This window comes from Equus quagga, chromosome 10, assembly GCF_021613505.1.
Source record: "Equus quagga isolate Etosha38 chromosome 10, UCLA_HA_Equagga_1.0, whole genome shotgun sequence".
Taxonomy (NCBI): domain Eukaryota; kingdom Metazoa; phylum Chordata; class Mammalia; order Perissodactyla; family Equidae; genus Equus; species Equus quagga.
The window spans coordinates 68,084,676-68,101,254 of record NC_060276.1 but is presented as its reverse complement, the minus strand read 5'-3'; the positions used below and the strand labels follow the sequence as shown (position 1 = coordinate 68,101,254).

General features: G+C 53.1%; 2 protein-coding genes across 6 annotated transcripts in view; one reads left to right on the top strand and one right to left on the bottom strand.

The window, feature by feature from the left end:
• NHSL2 (NHS like 2) overlaps window positions 1-16,579 on the top strand; it is a 232,612-nt gene that overhangs the window by 200,092 nt on the left and 15,941 nt on the right. The window contains exons 2-4 of one of the 4 annotated variants that reach the window (XM_046672914.1): window positions 11,265-11,420; window positions 14,300-14,427; window positions 14,733-14,928. The exons of the other annotated variants lie outside the window; for them this stretch is intronic. Of the exons in view, the coding sequence (XP_046528870.1) occupies window positions 11,265-11,420; window positions 14,300-14,427; window positions 14,733-14,928 (480 nt within the window). The remainder of the gene's footprint in view (window positions 1-11,264; window positions 11,421-14,299; window positions 14,428-14,732; window positions 14,929-16,579) is intronic. 4 annotated transcript variants of the gene reach the window in all.
• On the bottom strand, window positions 6,413-11,156 carry RTL5 (retrotransposon Gag like 5). Of its 2 annotated transcripts, none has more exons than XM_046672919.1 (2): window positions 7,455-11,156; window positions 6,413-6,999 (listed from the first exon to the last, which is right to left on the bottom strand). In XM_046672919.1, the coding sequence occupies exon 1, from the start codon at window positions 10,783-10,785 to the stop codon at window positions 9,088-9,090; it is 1,698 nt and encodes a 565-aa protein (XP_046528875.1). In that variant the 5' UTR covers window positions 10,786-11,156; the 3' UTR covers window positions 6,413-6,999; window positions 7,455-9,087. The 2 variants fall into 2 exon arrangements, with proteins under 2 accessions (XP_046528875.1, XP_046528876.1); XM_046672920.1 differs by having other exon boundaries at window positions 7,481-11,156.

Genomic DNA, 16,579 nt, shown 5'->3' with positions numbered 1-16,579 from the left:
AGACAGATTCATTCTGAATCAGCCTCTTTCTTAGCCAATGGCTATAGTTCATAAGGCTATCACAATCCCACCCTCTCACTTTGGAAATTAAGCTTCAACCTTTTTAGCACGTGGCCATCAGCCAAGTATTGCTCATTTCTGAGTAAATATGGGGGCCTGGGGAAGAGCAGAAGGCGGTGGACCCTGGCCAGCTGGGACACCCCCCCGCCAAGCAAGGCATTGTGAGTAGGCCTGGGGCCCGGTCTTTATGAACAGCTCTCTCTTTGAGCCTTGCATGGGATCAGAGGCAAGTTAGAAAAGCGGAGGCCTACTGCTGTTCCAACCATTTGTCTCCTTGGCCATGGTGCCCAGGACTGTGCTGCCCTGGTTGGCAGGGACTCAGCTGACAGGTGGCAAAGTCAGGAAGTCAGGATAAAGCATTTGGTGTTTTGGGAAAGCGCCAGTTCTGACTGGTGATCTGGGGTGCATGGCACAGTTGGTAATCTCTCCCCTTCTTTCTGCAAGCCCTAAGCCTGGCCAGGGGTGGAAGCATCCATTAACTCAGAAAATGTCTTAGAGCCAATGAAATGTCCACTTAAGGATTATTTCCAGACTAATGGGAAATCTGTGTATGCAAGCAGATCCAAATTTTAAAATGGAGCAAAACCCACCAAGATTTCACCGGTAAGGAAGTGGCAACAAATCAACTCTTAGAGACGGGTGTGTTCTGAGCTTGAAACTCAGACCAAGTGCAACAGCCTCCACCCCACCCTGGGCTGCTGACTCAGGACCAAGAGGAAGAGGGAGCTGCCAGACTTCACAATTTCTATAAACAGTTCTTGAAAAAGAAACCACACACTTGTCTTTCTGCCAGCCCCCAGCTTCTCCTCACAGCTGACAGTGCAGCCATTGTCTTTTCTCTGACCCCCGAGGACAAGGCTCCTTAACTTGGGCTCCATGGACCTCCAAGGGGTGTGTGGAGAGAATTTAGGGGGGTCTATGAATTTGGATGGGAAAATTATTTTTTTCCGCTAATCTCTAACAGAAGTTTAGCGTTTCCTCGAATTAGGGATGTAGGCAACAAGCCATAATACTATTAGCAGTATCCGTGACTTTATCCCCAATAGAAATCACAAATATTTTCCTATCACATTACAGTTGTTGTATCTCAAAAAAGTTACTTAATGCTCATCATCACTTCAAAACTTAATCTATAGACTTGCCACTAAATCTTGTGATTTAATGTATTATTAAAGTAGCAATATAACTAGATCACAATTTCTTAAACATATTTTATAACTATTTCAGTATAATTGGTTTCCTTTGTAATTCTGTGTGTGTTATCTTATGCATCTGAAAACATTATTCTGAGAAGGGGTCCAGAGGTTTCACCAAACTGCTAGAGGGAACCATGAGCTAAAAGAGATTAAGACCCCTGTCCTGGATCTTGGTGCTCGCCTGCTCTGCTGGCCTCATTTCTGATACACAGAACTTTCCCGAGTTGACTGGAGGGCTCAAAAGTACTTGCATACTAGTGTCATGACATTGGGCAAGTTAAAGTTCCCATGTCATTTCTTAATGTGCAAAATGGGGAACGAACGATAGCACTACCTCCTTTATAGAGTTGTTGTGATGATTCAATGAGTTAATAAATGTCAAACCCTTAGTGCCCAATAAATAGTAATTCCTAAAAATATTAGCTGTTTTTATTGTTGTTGTTGGTTCGTATCCATTATCTCATTAATATATACTATTATTATCTCCATTTTTAGAAAAAGCAAACTGAGACTTAGAGAGGTGAAATGACCAACCCAAGGGTACACAACAAGGAAGTGACAGAGCCAGGGTTCAAAGCCAGGTCTGTGTGACTCTCAAGCCCAGTGGAGGGCACTCTCCACCATACCACTGAGAGGGAGTGATGGCCCCCCAAAGAGAGGCCATCAGCAGGGTGCTCAGCTGAGGACGAATAACCAGCCGTGCACGTTCCTGCTTTCTCTTCCCCAACTGGTTCCTACTGTCCACGCTTCCAACTTAATGAGCAAGGGGGTGCTCCCAGCACCGCCTGCATACCATCAGCCTTCAGCCAGGTCGTAGGGGGCCAGTCCTCCTCCCAAAGGCTACTGCCAACACAGCCCCCACCTGCAAAGGGGACAAGTGCATGTTCTCACACTGAACAGCAGCCTCGCAGTCACAAACTCATTTGGAGTCATGAACCAGCCTCTGCTCCCAGATGGAACTTGGAACTCAGAACTGAGCCTCAGGGAGTAGTGGGGTCAGGGGCAGGGGAGTGAGTGGGGACTCAGAAAGGCAGGAGCTTGTCTGGGGAGTGAAGGCAGTTTTGTGGAGGAAGTGATTTTTGAGCTGAGGAGATTGCCATTTGGAATGGGGCCAGGAGTGCTTGTGAATTTTTAAGGCAGAGGGAATAGGGTGTGCAAAGGCCCAGAGGCATGAAAGGGCCTGGCGTGTAAGGAAAGAAGGAAGTAATTCAGGATGTCTGGGGTGTGGCCTGAATGGAAGAGGGAAGAAGGATGGCAGGGGCAGGTGAGACGCATAGGTAGTTTATGACCAGATAGTGAAGAATGCCAGAATCAGGGCCACAGGTCTTCCAACAGAGGAAGGAGAGCCATTGAAGGGCCTTTGTATAGGAGCAACAGGACCAGATTTGTGTGTTCAAAGGACCAGGCCCACTCCCGCCCCTCCCCTCACCCAGCGTGTGGAAGGTGGATTGGTTAGAAAGGGTGGAGCCTAGAGGCTGGTTAGACCCACAGGGAGGCTACTCCAGGAGTCCAGGGGCCAGATGAGGAGGGGCCGAGCGGCAGGGAGAAGTCTGGAACTTCTGGACACTCTCTCCGGCTCATGTCTCCGTAGTAAGGGTGAGGAAGAGGTGGGACGTCAATTGCTGGGAGCACTTGCCCCCCTCAAGTTTGGTTGAGTAGGGGTCCTGTGAGGCAAGGCCTCCTCAGGCCAGAGGACAATCACCATGAATTCACACAGCAGTACTTTCCATTTTAGCCTCTTTCTCATCCTAACAGCCCACAGCAAGAGCAGAATAAAAAGCCCGGGCCCTACTTTCCAGCACCTCCCCCCAGGAGAGTTCTGAGGTGAGGGGCCCCAGCTCTACCCCTCTGTGTGGCAGACAGGAAGGAGAGAGGGGATGCAAGGAGCAGGTCAGAGCCTGCCCTCTGTCAAGGAAATATCCACCCTCCTAAGCTTTCAGAGACCGTTCTTCCAAGTAGGTCCTGCTGTTACCAGGACAACCGAGAACCCTGGGCTTTGTGTTTCTGTGTCTGTTGAGTCCCTGGAGAGAAGTGGCCTGCAGAGCTGTCCCTAGTCTGGCAGAATACAGGAAGAGCTAGCCAGAGATGGAGCCCCCCCTCACTTAGCCCTGCTAATGTGTGTCCTTATCCTCTGGGAGGGGCCAAGGCCCCATGTGAGTCAGTTCTAGTGGTCAAGGGTTAAAGGCTTAGGCTCCCATGGACCTGGTTTCTCAGGGCCAGACTTCTGCACCCGTCCTATACCACGTCTCTCTCAGGAGGGTGCAATCTGAGCTGGCGTCCAGGAGGGGCGAGCTCACACCAGACCGTGGTACACATTGGGGGATCATTGCCCAAATATTTCTTGACCTCTTACCATGCGCTAGTGCGGGGCCTCCGGACGGGTTCCTGCTCCCCGGAGCTCTCTGGGAAGGCTCAGAATCAAACTGGCTATTAAATGTCACCTGGGCTAGTTAGTCCCCAAGGCTCTTTTCTGCACTGGGCTGGGCTACGCTGGGCAATAGAATTGCTAGGGAGCTTTTCAGAAATAGAAATTCCTGGAGATTTTGATTCTGTCAGTGAGTGTGAGTGGAGAATGGAGGTTAAGAGTTCTGAATGTCAAACTGCTAGAGTTTGCAGTCAAACTCTGCAAATGAAGCAGGTGACCTTGACCTGTCAGTTTCCTCACAGAATGAATGAGGGGAAGATTGGGGCCCGCTTCACAGGCAGCAGTTTTCTCTGCCTTCCTCTAGCTCTTGGGATCAGGGTTTTTATGACTCTCACCATCATTGTCGCCTTCTACTGCCCCCCCCCTTTCCTTCCTTCTCCCTTTCTTTTATTCTAATATTTCCTTACTCCTGGCATGCAAAAGGGCTTCCCTGAGGTGCAACCTGGTCACCTTCCATTGAGCAGCCCGGACCCCAGGTGGGGCCTGTCCCTCTCCTGGATGCCACACTCTGTTGCAGCAGCCCAGGAAGGCGTTAGCATTTCTGGCAGCCATGGCAGTCTGCTGATTCATCCTGAGCCCCCATCAACTCATGTTCTCTAAATTTTTTTCACAAGTTCCTCCTAAGCCACATCTTCCCCACTCACGCTTCTGCAGCCAAGTTTTCTGAACCTGATTGCAAACTCTCACATGTGCACCTAGTAAAGGTCATTTCAGCACATCCTTCCAGGTTAGGGAGATTCGGGGGGCTCTTGATTTCATTCTGGAGGGGAATCTCTAGTCCTCCAAGCTTCGTGCCATCTGCAGATGCCCTTAGCAGACTGCCTCTAGGTTTCCATCCAGCGGCCCATTTATTTACTCGCTTCTTTGTTTCTGCATCAAACGAGGGCTGAGATCCTACTGTGTACCCAGCCATGTTCTGGGCCCCAGGGACCCAACAGTGACTAGATGGATGAGGAAGCTGTGGCCTGAGTGGGAATGGGACTCATGCAAGGTCCCAAATCCAGTCAGTGGCAGGGCCAGACTGGGGTCCAGGCCTCTTTTCTCTATACTCACGGGGCTTCCGACTGCAGGGTTGGGGCAAGGCTCACCCTATTCTTCTGCCTTCCCCCTACCTGCTCTATGGACCATGACACCATCTGGGCTCACCTACCCCTACCTGAAATGGCATGAGAAACTCCAGGGCTGCCAGAGACCTTATCTGACCCCCTGAAGCAGAACAGGAGCCCCAGTGCTCACTGATGCAGGCCAGGACCCCACAGCCCTGTCTCTCCCAACAAGGGGCAGGCAGCCACACACTCAGGCATACTCATCACCATAAACTGTGCTCTGCTGCTGGCCTGCCTTACTCTGCAGGCCCCTCCCCACAGGGCAGAACTGCAACCTTCCTGGTTCTCCCAGAGCCTCCTGAGATAGCGGACCTGATGTATATACCTGGTTGCTTTGGCAAAGATCCAGAATCCAGTCAGGCTGAGGCTTGAGCTCGTCAGGGGGCTTTCCTGGGAAACAGCATGGTGTATTAGAGTTAAGAAAGTATGGGTCTGAGTTCCCTACAGAACCTAATATCTCCGAGATTCAGGTCCCTCAGCTCTTAAAGGAGACACCATTACCAGCCTCACTGAATTGTGGGAATGCAGTGAGATGCTATTGGTGAAAGTGTCTGGCACGTGGTCAGAAACACGCTGATATCATCCCTTCCTCCCTTCCCTCTCTCCTTCCTTCTTCCCTCCCTTCCTCCCTCCCTCCCTCCCTCCTTCCTTCCTTCACTCCTTCCCCTAAAGGGGCAAAGCAAATGTGCCTCTGAAACCGGGCTTTGTTTCTCGCTGCACTCCTGCGAGCTGGGGGAAAGTTGGCAGGACAGGGCAGACTCGGGAGGCAGTAGGGCCAGCGGATGGAGGCAGAGAGGGACAAAGTGTCCCTGGAGCTGACTAAGGGGCAGCTGAGGGGCTGTGAAGGAGCCACTTACCAGCTGTAAACCTTTAGCCAGTGCCTTCTCCTCTCTGAGCCTGTTTCCTCATCTGTAAGACGAGGGTGAGATGAAATGAGGATGTGAAATGCCTGGCACAGTGCTTGCACCTAGGAGGGGGCTCCACAAACATTCCCACTCACTGTCCCCGGAAAAAAAAATTCCTAATTCATGGCTGGGAAACTTGAGCAAATCCCAGAACGGGACTCAGTTTCTTCTGACCCCACAGTCTGTGACGAGCAGTGAAATCTTGCCTGGAGGGTCTCTGTGCCCACTGCTCTAGGGATTTGTTTAAAATCGTCACCAGCTAGCTCACTGGTGTCCAACAGCACCACCTAGTGGCCAAAAGTGGAAGGGCCCTCTTACCTCACCTCGCCTTGCCTGCCTCCTCAATCTCGTGTGTGTGTGTGTGTGTGTGTGTGTGTGTGTGTGTGTGTGTGTGTGTGTGTGTGTGTGTGTTTGGGGGCTGAGAGGGTCGCTGTTGTAGAATAGTAGGGCTGGGCCACTCATACCTTTATATCCCAGTAAGTGGAGCACTAATGCTACTTTTCAAGATGTCTAGTCCCTTCACTTCCCTCCCAACAACTCCTGCCATCCACAAATGTGTAGGACTCTGGGTAGGGCCCTTGAGCCTCACTGGGACTTAGTTTCCTCATCTAAGGATTGCAAGGCTTCAGGTTAGGGCTGATTCAGGCCAGGTGCCTGGGAAGTACCTGATGCCTACTGGGTACCATCTATGCTTGCTCAATAACCCAGAGAGACACAGTCTTTACACACCCTTTATATTTTTATTGAGGAGAAAGCTTTAGCATACAGAACAATTTCCTATCTTCACGACACAGTAATGCAACAAAAACACAATCACAATAATACATTTATTTCAAACGGGTTTCCTCCCGAGTCTCTGGGAATCCTTGGGCTGCCTTCATATCCCTGCATGCATTTCCCACCCCCCCACCCCCCACCCCTCTCAACCCAAGAAAGTGCCCAAAGCCCATAGTTCCTCTTACAGCTCTTGCGGCTGTTAGATCACAACAAATATCGAAGATCTGGGGAGCGGGGGAGAGGGTCAAAGGGAAGTCCAAGCCCCCCTGCCCAGAGGGCCAGAAACCAGCTCACTGCTCATCTGCTCTTTCCCTGGCTGAGGCTACAAGGGCTCAGGGTGAGAAGCACCATGGGAACAGGCGGGGCCTGTGCCGAGGGGTCCCTGGAGGTGGGGGTGCAAGGCACCTGTCCTTTGCACTTCTCCGGCAGGGACAAGGGCAGCAGGGCCAGCGTGTCGACCTTCAGCAAACAGGGTCCACAGCCTCAAAGAATGGTGGTTCCTCTTCTGGAACTCTCTCCTGAGGAAATAGCTGAAAAACAGACAAAATTTTCTTTACAGGGTTCTTGACTCCTACACTGGTGGGGAGGGGGAAAGCCAGGCAACTCAAATGTCCAACAAATTAGGGGAATGCTTAAATAAGTGATTCAGTATGCATGACTGCATAGGTGGCAGCCATTTTAAAGCCTGCTGATCAACAGCTTGCAGGATGATCTCAGCTTTGAAAAGACGCAGCGAGAACACACTAGAAAGAAAGGCCGCAAAGTGTTCCTAGTGCTTGCGTCCGTGTGGTGGGATTCTCACTGTCTGGGGGTTTCTGTCCTTATAGTTTCCTCTATTTTCCAAACTCTCTATAATGACTATGTATTACTTTTCTCTTTGGTGTGTGTGGGGGGGGTGCTTTTTAAAAGGTAGCAACAGGTTATAGGAACCCGGCTCCACTGCTGCCCAGGCTGAGAATGTGTGATAAACAAAAGGGCTTCTCACCTCCCACTGATGAATGGAGACCTCACCAGAAACCAGCCGGGAGGACTGGGTTTCTCTGTGACTCCTCTTCCTCCAGCTTCTTCCTCTTGCCTCCAGGCTCAAAATCCTGAGGCTGGGCTGAGGTTATCTGGCAGACTCCGGTGAAGAACAGAGGTTTAATTCACTGTTTTCTTCCCTCTGGCCATAGACACTTTGGCTGCACTCGGCCAGCTGCCAGCACTGGGCAGGAAGCTCAGTGTCAAGGGCAGTTCAGGTCAGCAGGGGATTTGGCTGGCACTCTGTGGCCAGAGTGACAGTGTGTGTATTTCCACTGCAGAAGCAGTGCATTCTGGACCCACGGCAGGCAGCAGGACTCTTTCTAAAGGTACTTAGGTTGGCACCCAGAAGTCCCAGGAGTTACTAGGAGGCAGTCACCCTCTCAAGCCTCACCCTCTAATCAAAGCCCCCCGCCAGGCCATGGCTTGCCCCCCATGTGAGAGACATGAGGACGTCCAGGCTGCAAGGCTGCAGTGGGTGCAGTCTCTGTAGAGAGAGCTTTCCTCTCTCCTCTCAGAACTAAGGAATCCTTTAAGTCGAAGTTAAAGACCAGGCCCTGGGCCCTCTCTCTCTTTGGTGGTGGGGGAAGGAAAGGCCAATTAGGCCTCCTCTGGAACCCCAAGGATGGCAAGTCTCCTGCAAAGACCTTTGGCTGGGGGCTACAGTCCAAGGGGGAGAAGACCACTCTCCCTAAGGAAAGAGTCACTCCTTACAATGTCAAACTGAGTTATTGCTGCTTCTTTCTCCTCCTCTGCCTCCTCCCCCTGCAACTGCTGACCCTCTGGGCGACATCAAGGAAAGGGGTACAGCCTGTGACCTTGGGCTCTGTTCACCAGGGATGTCCAGGGGGCAGTGTGGTAAGGGGAGATGGCCCCAGATTTGGCGAGCCGGTCCAAGGGCCCTGGTACAGGAGTCTGTGGGAAGGTGAAACCACCTTGCTCCGTCAGTCAAGGACAAATCTCAGCCAAGTTATCCATCGGCTGTGTGGCTTTGCACACTCTCACTGGGCTGGACATGGGGTCCTCTTCGCGACCCTTCTGCTGGAGGTGTGGCTTGAAGCAAGTGCAGGCTTCTAGGCACATTTCTTGATACCATCCTGCTCTCCGCCGATTATATCTAGTAAGTGGTCTCAGCGGCTTTAGGAGTTCATTGTAGCCTGTCCTTTTGCTCACTGGGGCAGATCAGTGAGGCACTGGGTGGCGTCCTGGCGAGCCAGTCAGAGGATAAAACCATAGAACACAGGGTGAATAAACGCAGGAGGGGCGAGGGTTTAAGAACAAGTAGAGGGGAAATGCGAGAGGGCGACCAGTTCATTCATGGGAACAGGCCCAGAAACCTGCTCTCTAGCTCGTGGCAGAGTCCATGCCAAGAGGACAGCAACTGCTGACCCCTCCTTTCCCAGGTGGCTTTGGTCAGGCACGTGTCACTTGCTGGTCATGGCTGCAAGATGGTCTGGAGTTCTACAGGTCTTCTTCAGGTTCTGCAGGTCTGGAACTCCCTTAAGTACTGGTCAGCAAATGGGGCAGGTGTGGCAGCAATAGCAGGGGCAGGGAACGCAGCAGAAGGGTGTGTTCCGGGTGGCCATCTCGCCCAGCACTCACACGCGAATTCGGCCACGCGCAGCCCGGTGCCCCCCCTGTCTCGGAGTGAGGCGGAATAGCACCGGGGGACGTCTTCGAATTTGGCGCTGCCCCAAGCGACCTGCTCGGCGAATCAGTGGTGGTGAACTGTAGAATGGTGAATTGGTACCTGGAAGGCCCTCCAGAAGTGGGACTCGGTTCTGGTTCCTCCGTCTGCTGGGCTGTATTATGGGAGGTGATGCCTCTAGGAAATTTTCATGATAGTAGCCAGAAGTCTGAGATGAAGCATTGGCATAGGTCGGCTCCATCTCCATCAGCTCATCTAGGTCATCGTCTTGGGTCTCATCCTCTGTCTCTTGCTCCTGTTCTGGCTCCCGCTCTGGTTCCTGGCCCCCATCCTCATCATCATCTTCCTCATCTTTATTCTTATCTTCTTCCTCATTCTTCTTCCTCATCTCCTCCTCTTCCTCCGCCTCCACGTCCACCTGCTCCTCCCCCTCCACGTCCACCTCCTCCTCCTCCTGTTTTTGTTTCATCTCCTTCTCCTTCTTCCTCATCTCGTCCTCCTTCTTCCTCCTCTCCTCCTCCTCCTTCTCCCTCATCTCTTGCTGAATAGCTCTCACACGCCTCCGCTGGTCCTTGTCGTAAAGCCTGCGCCTGCGTGCCTCTTCATCTTCATCCCCACTGTAGTAGTCTTCTTCACTTTCACCGATGTTAGAGTCTGCAGCAAAAGGGAAGAAGATATTGCGAACCCCAGGGAGCGGGACTGGCTTGGGGACACGCACTTTTCTTTCTATCTCCACACATTCGAGAATCAGCTCATCCAGGTCGGCCATTTCGGTTGACCATAAGAGCTCCTTGCGGAAGAATTCTGACAGGCCCTTGAGGAATTGGTTTTGAAGGCGGCAGTCATCCCAAGACAAGAATTGGGCCAGGAACTGAAAGGCATCTGCATAGCTGCCGAGGGTACAGTCTCCCTGCTTGAGCTTGCGAATGGCCTTTTTAGCCACACTTGGGGGGATGGGGCCACGGAATTCCTTACGGATTTCATCCAGGAAGCGCGGGAAGTTGGCATGCAGGGGGCTTCCCTCCTGGGTGACTGAGATGGCCCAGTCCTTGGCTTCACCAGTGAAAAAGGAGATCAGAAAGGCCACTCGCTCAGCGCCCCCGGGGAAATGATCCTCATGGTCGGCTATGAAGGTCTCTAGCTGCATGAGGAACTCAGCCAGGTAGACTGGGTCTCCTGAAAAGGGCTCTATCTCAGGCCGCTCCAGCGGCGGCAGAGGAGGCTGCGAGGGCAGCTCCTTCGATGGGGGCGGAGGCAGCGGAGGCGGGGGCGGGATGGGCAGCGGAGGAGGGTCGGCCGGCCCGTCCGAGGTGCCGCAGTCCTGGATCACGCTAATCAACAGTTCGTCCGGGGCATACTCGGGCTCCGCGCGTGGGGGAGGCCAGCACAGGAAGGGCAGCTCGCCCTCGGGAACGGCGTCGATCTCACTGAGCGGGAACTCAAAGTTCTCCTCGGCAAGGACGGGCACCACGGGCACTGGCCAGCGGATGTAGCTCGAGACATTGCCCCGCAAGGAATTAACCTCGGCCAGGGCTCTTCCGAGCTGAAGACCCAAATTGGCATTCTCCCCGCGAAGGGCATTTAATTCTTCTCGCAGGGCCACGTTCGCCATGCGGAGGCTATTGAGATTTCCCGCCGCCTCGGACATCTGGGCTGGCTCGGGCCCTGGGGCTGCCGGCGAGGGCGCGAGAGGGCTGCTGGGGGCCGCGAGAGCAGGCCGAAATGCGGCGGCGGCGGCGGCGCGCGGGAGGGGAGCGAAGTGCGGCGGCGGGCGCGGGAGAGGCCGAGCCACACCCACCGGGGCAGAGGGCCTGGCGGCTCGGCCCGGGGCGCGTTACCTCGTCCCGGGGATGGAGAGGCGGGCGGAGGCCGCGGGCGGCGAGGCGGCGGCCGGGCGGGCGGAGGCTGGCGGCGGGGAGGGAGAGGCGGCAGCGACTGCGGCAGGATCTGTCGAGGAAAATCTTGCGGCGAGCGCCTCCCCGCCTTTTAAGCGCAGCCTCGCGCCGCCCCCCACCCCCGGCGGGGCGGGTCTTCGGGCTCCGCGGGCGCCCACTGGCCGCCACGCGCCGCTCCCCCCGCTCCCCGGCTCCCCGGGCTGTGCCTCTCACTGACTCTCTCCTTCCCTAGCTGCAGCTAACTCGGGTCGGGAAAATGCGACAGCGACTGCCCACTCGAGGTCGTCATGGCGACAGCCAGTGAACGTGTTCCTCTCCTCGGGCAGGCCCCCGAGTGTAGAGGAGCTGCTTCGCGAGGCGCAGCTCAATCTCCAGAGCCTGTTGCAAGGTACTGAGAGGGAGGGGGGCTGCGGCCGGAGCCCACAGGCGAGATGCGCAGCGGCTGGAGGGAGGCAGAGAAGCAGGAGGACAGGGAGCAACGAGAGAAAAAGAGAGAACAGTTTAAAACCTAGTGAAAAACAAAACACACGTTTTCCATCTTTCGCCTGCCAGACGAATGATTCGAAAAGGCTCTGTTTCTACCTATTTACCTAGGCTGTTGACCTCCCCTCCCGACTTTGCTCAGTTCAGCAGTCCATGGGGAAAAGGGGACAGAGGCTGAGGCAGGATCAAGCCGTCTACAAAGAGAGCTGGATGATAGACTCCCACAGTGTGGGCCCACATGCCCTCCAGACCTTCTCTTGCCACATCACCCACGCCTTTGGATTCCTGGCACCTAAAGACAAAGGTCTCCCACTCTGGGCTTCACTCGTTCTGCTCTTACAAGAACCTTGTCCACATGCCTCCTGGGGGGCTTCTGCCTCACCAAAGGAAGCCTCACTACCCAGCACCCGGAGCTCACCTCATCCCCAATCCCCAGCCCTGTGTCTGTGGAGTATACTGATGATGAGCACGTTGTACGCAAAGCTGGGTCCACATGACCCAGAGAAGCAGCCCAGTCACAGTGCCTGAGCAGTCAGACTGCACGCACCGGGCCAAGTGAGAAAACCCAGACTTTGAAATCAGACAGAGCTCGAGTCTAATTCGAATCCCACATCTAAATAGCTGTGTGACATTATGCAGATTACCAAACCTCTCTGAGCTTCAGATTAATCAGTCATCTTTAAAACGGGGATTCCAATTCCCCACATGGCAGTTTTGTGAGAAGTAAAAATAGAGTGTATGTAAACCACTTAGCAAGAGTACCTTGCAGCTAGAGAGATGTAACATCAACTCCCAGTACATGTCCTTTGGAACCTGGGCTGAGCTAGGCACGATATTAAAGTTAATATGAAAGAAAAAAACAGCGTGGTCCCTGAATGAAATCCATACATACAATACGAAAAACCTACACAATGGCCAGAGGGATTTATCCAATGTAAGTGGCAAAAAGATGAAAACTCAGTGCTATGAGAGAGACTACTAGGGTGCTGCAAATATCTGGATGGAGGTCACCAGGGGCACACACGTGTCAAAATTCACTGAACTGCACATGTAAATTTGTTCACTTTACTGTAGGTAAGTTATATAGTATCTCCATAGAATAATTCAAATAAAACCTCAGTGCTAGTCACAAGCTCCGTACACGCACCAGGCACTCACTGTCCCATTCGGGCCTCTCTTCCAAGCCTGGAAGCCCTTCCTCCCTCTTCCCCACTCCAATCCTTACACTTTCTTCAAAGTTCTATTCTTGCTGCAGCCAAAGCCCTTTAACACGAGTTCTGCATTTTGCATCATCCCCTCCATAAGCACTCAGACGAGGCACGTTGCACCGTCCAGTTCAAGAGGACCTGAATAGTTCTGAACTGCTTTCCTTTCATTTGTTTACTCATTTACTCATTCACCTACTAGCCCTGGGTCTATATTTTGTCCACCTAATCAGACTGAGCTTCTCAATGTAAAGAATCACATCTCTTACTACCCTTGGGTTTCCAGAAGCACCTGGCACAGGGCTGGATCCCCAAGAGGTGCTCAGCAGACATTTGTTGAGTGGATGTTCAATGTGAAAAGAGGTCTTATCAGCTCTCGTTTATCCATACCGATAAAGGCTGACTCTTCTGGAGAATAGGAAACCACAGATGCGCCACTCAACTGGACTACAGCCATAACCCCCCCTCCCTGCCAGGGCAGTGGTGACCTTAGAGAAGCAAGATTCCAAGGGACACCACGAGCTTTGTGTTGAGATAAGAGAGGAGCTACCATGCAGAAAAAGAGAGTCAGCAGCTCTGTGTCGCCACCAGGGGCAGAATCAGGACTGGTGGGTGGAAGCCTAGAGGGGGGTAGATTTCACCTCAAGATAAGGAAGAATTTCCTGACATGCCTGACAGCCCCAACTGTCTCTGGATGGAATGAGCTGCCTTGGGAGGAAGGCTGCCTCCCTTCTCTGAGCTGTGTGTGGAGGCAGAAGAAGAACCTGGAAGGCCTGCTGGGGAGGAAGTCTGAGCCCAGAGTGGGGCGTTGGACCAGAGAACGTTTGCGACCCCTCCTGATTCCAAGTTTCTGTGATTCTTAAAGTCTTCATTCAAATGTGCATAGAGCCCTACCTGTTGATTCTTTCCTTTCACTTCCTTCATTTACTCATCGAATTCATCACTTAAATGAAACTCGCTCAAATCTATGCATCCTTATTCCCTGAGGATGGCCTTGAACTTCTCCTTCCTTCTATGCCACTACCTCTGCCTTCCCTCTCCTTCACCTTAGCCCCCCTGGACCTGACACCACCCACAGTGGGACTAAGGTGCCAGGAACCAGGCCCTCAGAGGCTCAAGTAAGAGTTCTTAACATCCAAGGAGCACTCCACACTGGACTTCCCAATGCGGACGTCTTCGAGCTTCACACAGGTCCTTTCCTTGGTAGGGCTGCACAAAACCTGAAGAGCTGCAGGGCTTCCAAGAGAGGACCTTGTAGCATAAAGTAGCAAAAGGTGTCTGCATCCTGAGTTTCTTCTCTGAGTTGAGCACTTAAGGTGGGGACCATTGAGACAAGGGCTTGGTCCCAGAACCAGCACAACGCAAATTTATCGACTCTCTTTTCTCTTCGTCCTTCATAGTCCCGGGAATTAAGCATTTTTTCATTTCTGAATCCAGAGGCTCAGACGCCAGGAATATCCTAAAGAAACAGTGCAAGTCAGGCCTGGCAGCTAGAGCAGGAGCCCGTCTCATGGTCCTTCCCCAGCCCAGCTCTTGGCCGTGGCCCCCTAGAGTGTGTACCCACTGTGCTATTTTTCAGAAGAATATGAGGAACAGTACTCGGAGGCCAGACTTCTGGGGCAGACCTTCCGCTCTGCTGACGAGGCCACTGAGCCCACCCCCAGCCCAAGGCCCCAGTCTGCCAGGCGTCTGGAGTTTGTATTGATGGTGAGTTGCCTCTCCCCCCACCTGAGAGAGCCAGCACGCAGAGCTCACCCTGCACCCATTGACAGGCGACCTTGAGTTGTTTACATTACCCATTGGAAGCTGCTGCTCACCTCTGCTCACCAGCAGAGCTACCTGAGGCCCGGCCGAGATGGGCCCTGCACAGCAGGTGTCCAGCCTAGCAGCCTGTCCACGCTTTCCTGCCTCCCAGACAAAGCCTCTGACCACCCTGCCTAGACAGCCGTCCTGTGGGCACCACTCATCCCCAGTTGGAAGCACACCCTTCCCATCACCTTCTTTCCCAACAGCCTACAAAACGGCAGCTGAGCGAGGATGAGACTACCACCCAGGGTGTGAGGGCCCCTGAGGCCTCCCTGAGCCTGTCTACCACAGCCGACAAGCAAGCTGCCTGGAATAGCCCCTTCCCTCTGCCCATCCTAGAGGAGAAGCGGTGGCTTCAGCCCTGTTCCACGCACTCTGACATTGTGCCCATCAACATCTCTGGTAGAGTTGCTTAGCCCCACCTCTGTTCGCTTCCCTCCATGCCGACTACAGACCATTCTGTCCAAATGCACTGGGTGCTGGGGGAGGGAGCGAGACTTTCTTTGCTGCTGGCTCACCCTGCACTGTCAAGGTCATGGCTGTCACCAGGGAATGGAGGCATGCAGAAGAGGGGCCTCTGGTTGCTCTTTCTTCACTCTCTTCTGGCACTGCCATGGCTAACTGAGACCATTTGATAGCAAACAAAATTTTCTTAACAGAAAACTCTAAAACTTGATGAACTTGTGTGCTCTTTGGAGCATCTATGAAAACTGAAAGTTTGTGAGTTATGTTTGCTTTGGAGAAAGAAAGCTTCTTGTGCCACAAGCCAGGTTTGGAATACACAGATAGGAGTCAGAGCGGAAGTGTGGTGTTCAGCTGCTGGAAAAAGCGAGGATCATACCCAGGGCACAGACCGAGGGCCTTGTGGCACTTAAGGGAGACACTCAGTCTTCCAGTGAGGTGGGACTCCTCAATGTGTGTGGCAAGTGTTTAAAAAGGGAAGCAATAAGGGCAGGCCTGGTGGCATAGTGGTTAAGTTCGTGCACTCTGCTTTGGCAGCCTGGGGTTCGTGGGTGTGGATCCCGGGCGTGGACCTACACACTGCTCATCAAGCCATGCTATGGCAGCGTCCCACATACAAAATAGAGGAAGATTGGCACAGATGTCAGCTCAGGGCCAATCTTCCTCACCAAAAAATCCAGAGAGAGAGAGAGAGAGAAGGGAGGTAATAGAAAGGGACCAAGGCAAGAAAGACCAAAGGGGGACCCAATACTACCTTGAAAGTGGGGAAAATGAGGTATGCAGCTCAGCTGGCTGTGACTTTGGGGTCATGTGGCACCCTATACCATGCCTGTTATTAATTCATGCTCCACACTCCACCGGCTGTAAGGGGAAGAGGAGGAGGGTCAGTCATTTCAGAAGGAGATAGGGGCAGCAACCTAATGAAATCGAGACCTCGTAACCCAAAGGGACCAGAGGCACCCTGTGAGCCGGCCCCAGCCCACAGAACACTGGAAAAAGTTGATGAAGATGATGAGGACAGCTCTGGCCACGTGTGGTGATGCTCCCTGGATATGGGGTCATCCAGCACCCCTGGCGTCATCTCTGGAAATCAGAGGCAGAAAATAGAGCTCAACGCCTAGGGAGATGTACCAGGAGGAGTGAGGGCTGAGAGGAGAGACTCACAAAGTGATGGTGGGCGCTTTGTTTCTAAACTTCTATCTTACTCTCAATAAGGCTGGCCCTGAGTTTTGCCCACAGAGCCACGTTCAGGGGAGGGGAAGCGGGTACATATGTAGCCTTGGGGCTGAGAGGGGAGGGTTTGGTTAGCCATCTGCTGAATGAGAGGTGGTGGGTGGAGCAGCATACCTCACCCCACCGCATCACCCTGCCCCAGCAACTCCACAGGAGAAAAACTGGCCCAGTGCTTTAAGAAAAGTAGATAGCAATCTCCAGGCAGGAGCACACTTTGATTAAATGTGGTCAGGTGGCTGAAGCACAGACTATCAGGCTGCTTCCTGGATGGTGGGGGGCAGAGGGCCGCTTCTTGGAGACACTGTCCTCACCGGCCCATATAAAGGCTTTCTCTGAGAAAAGGTTACAATCAGGCAAC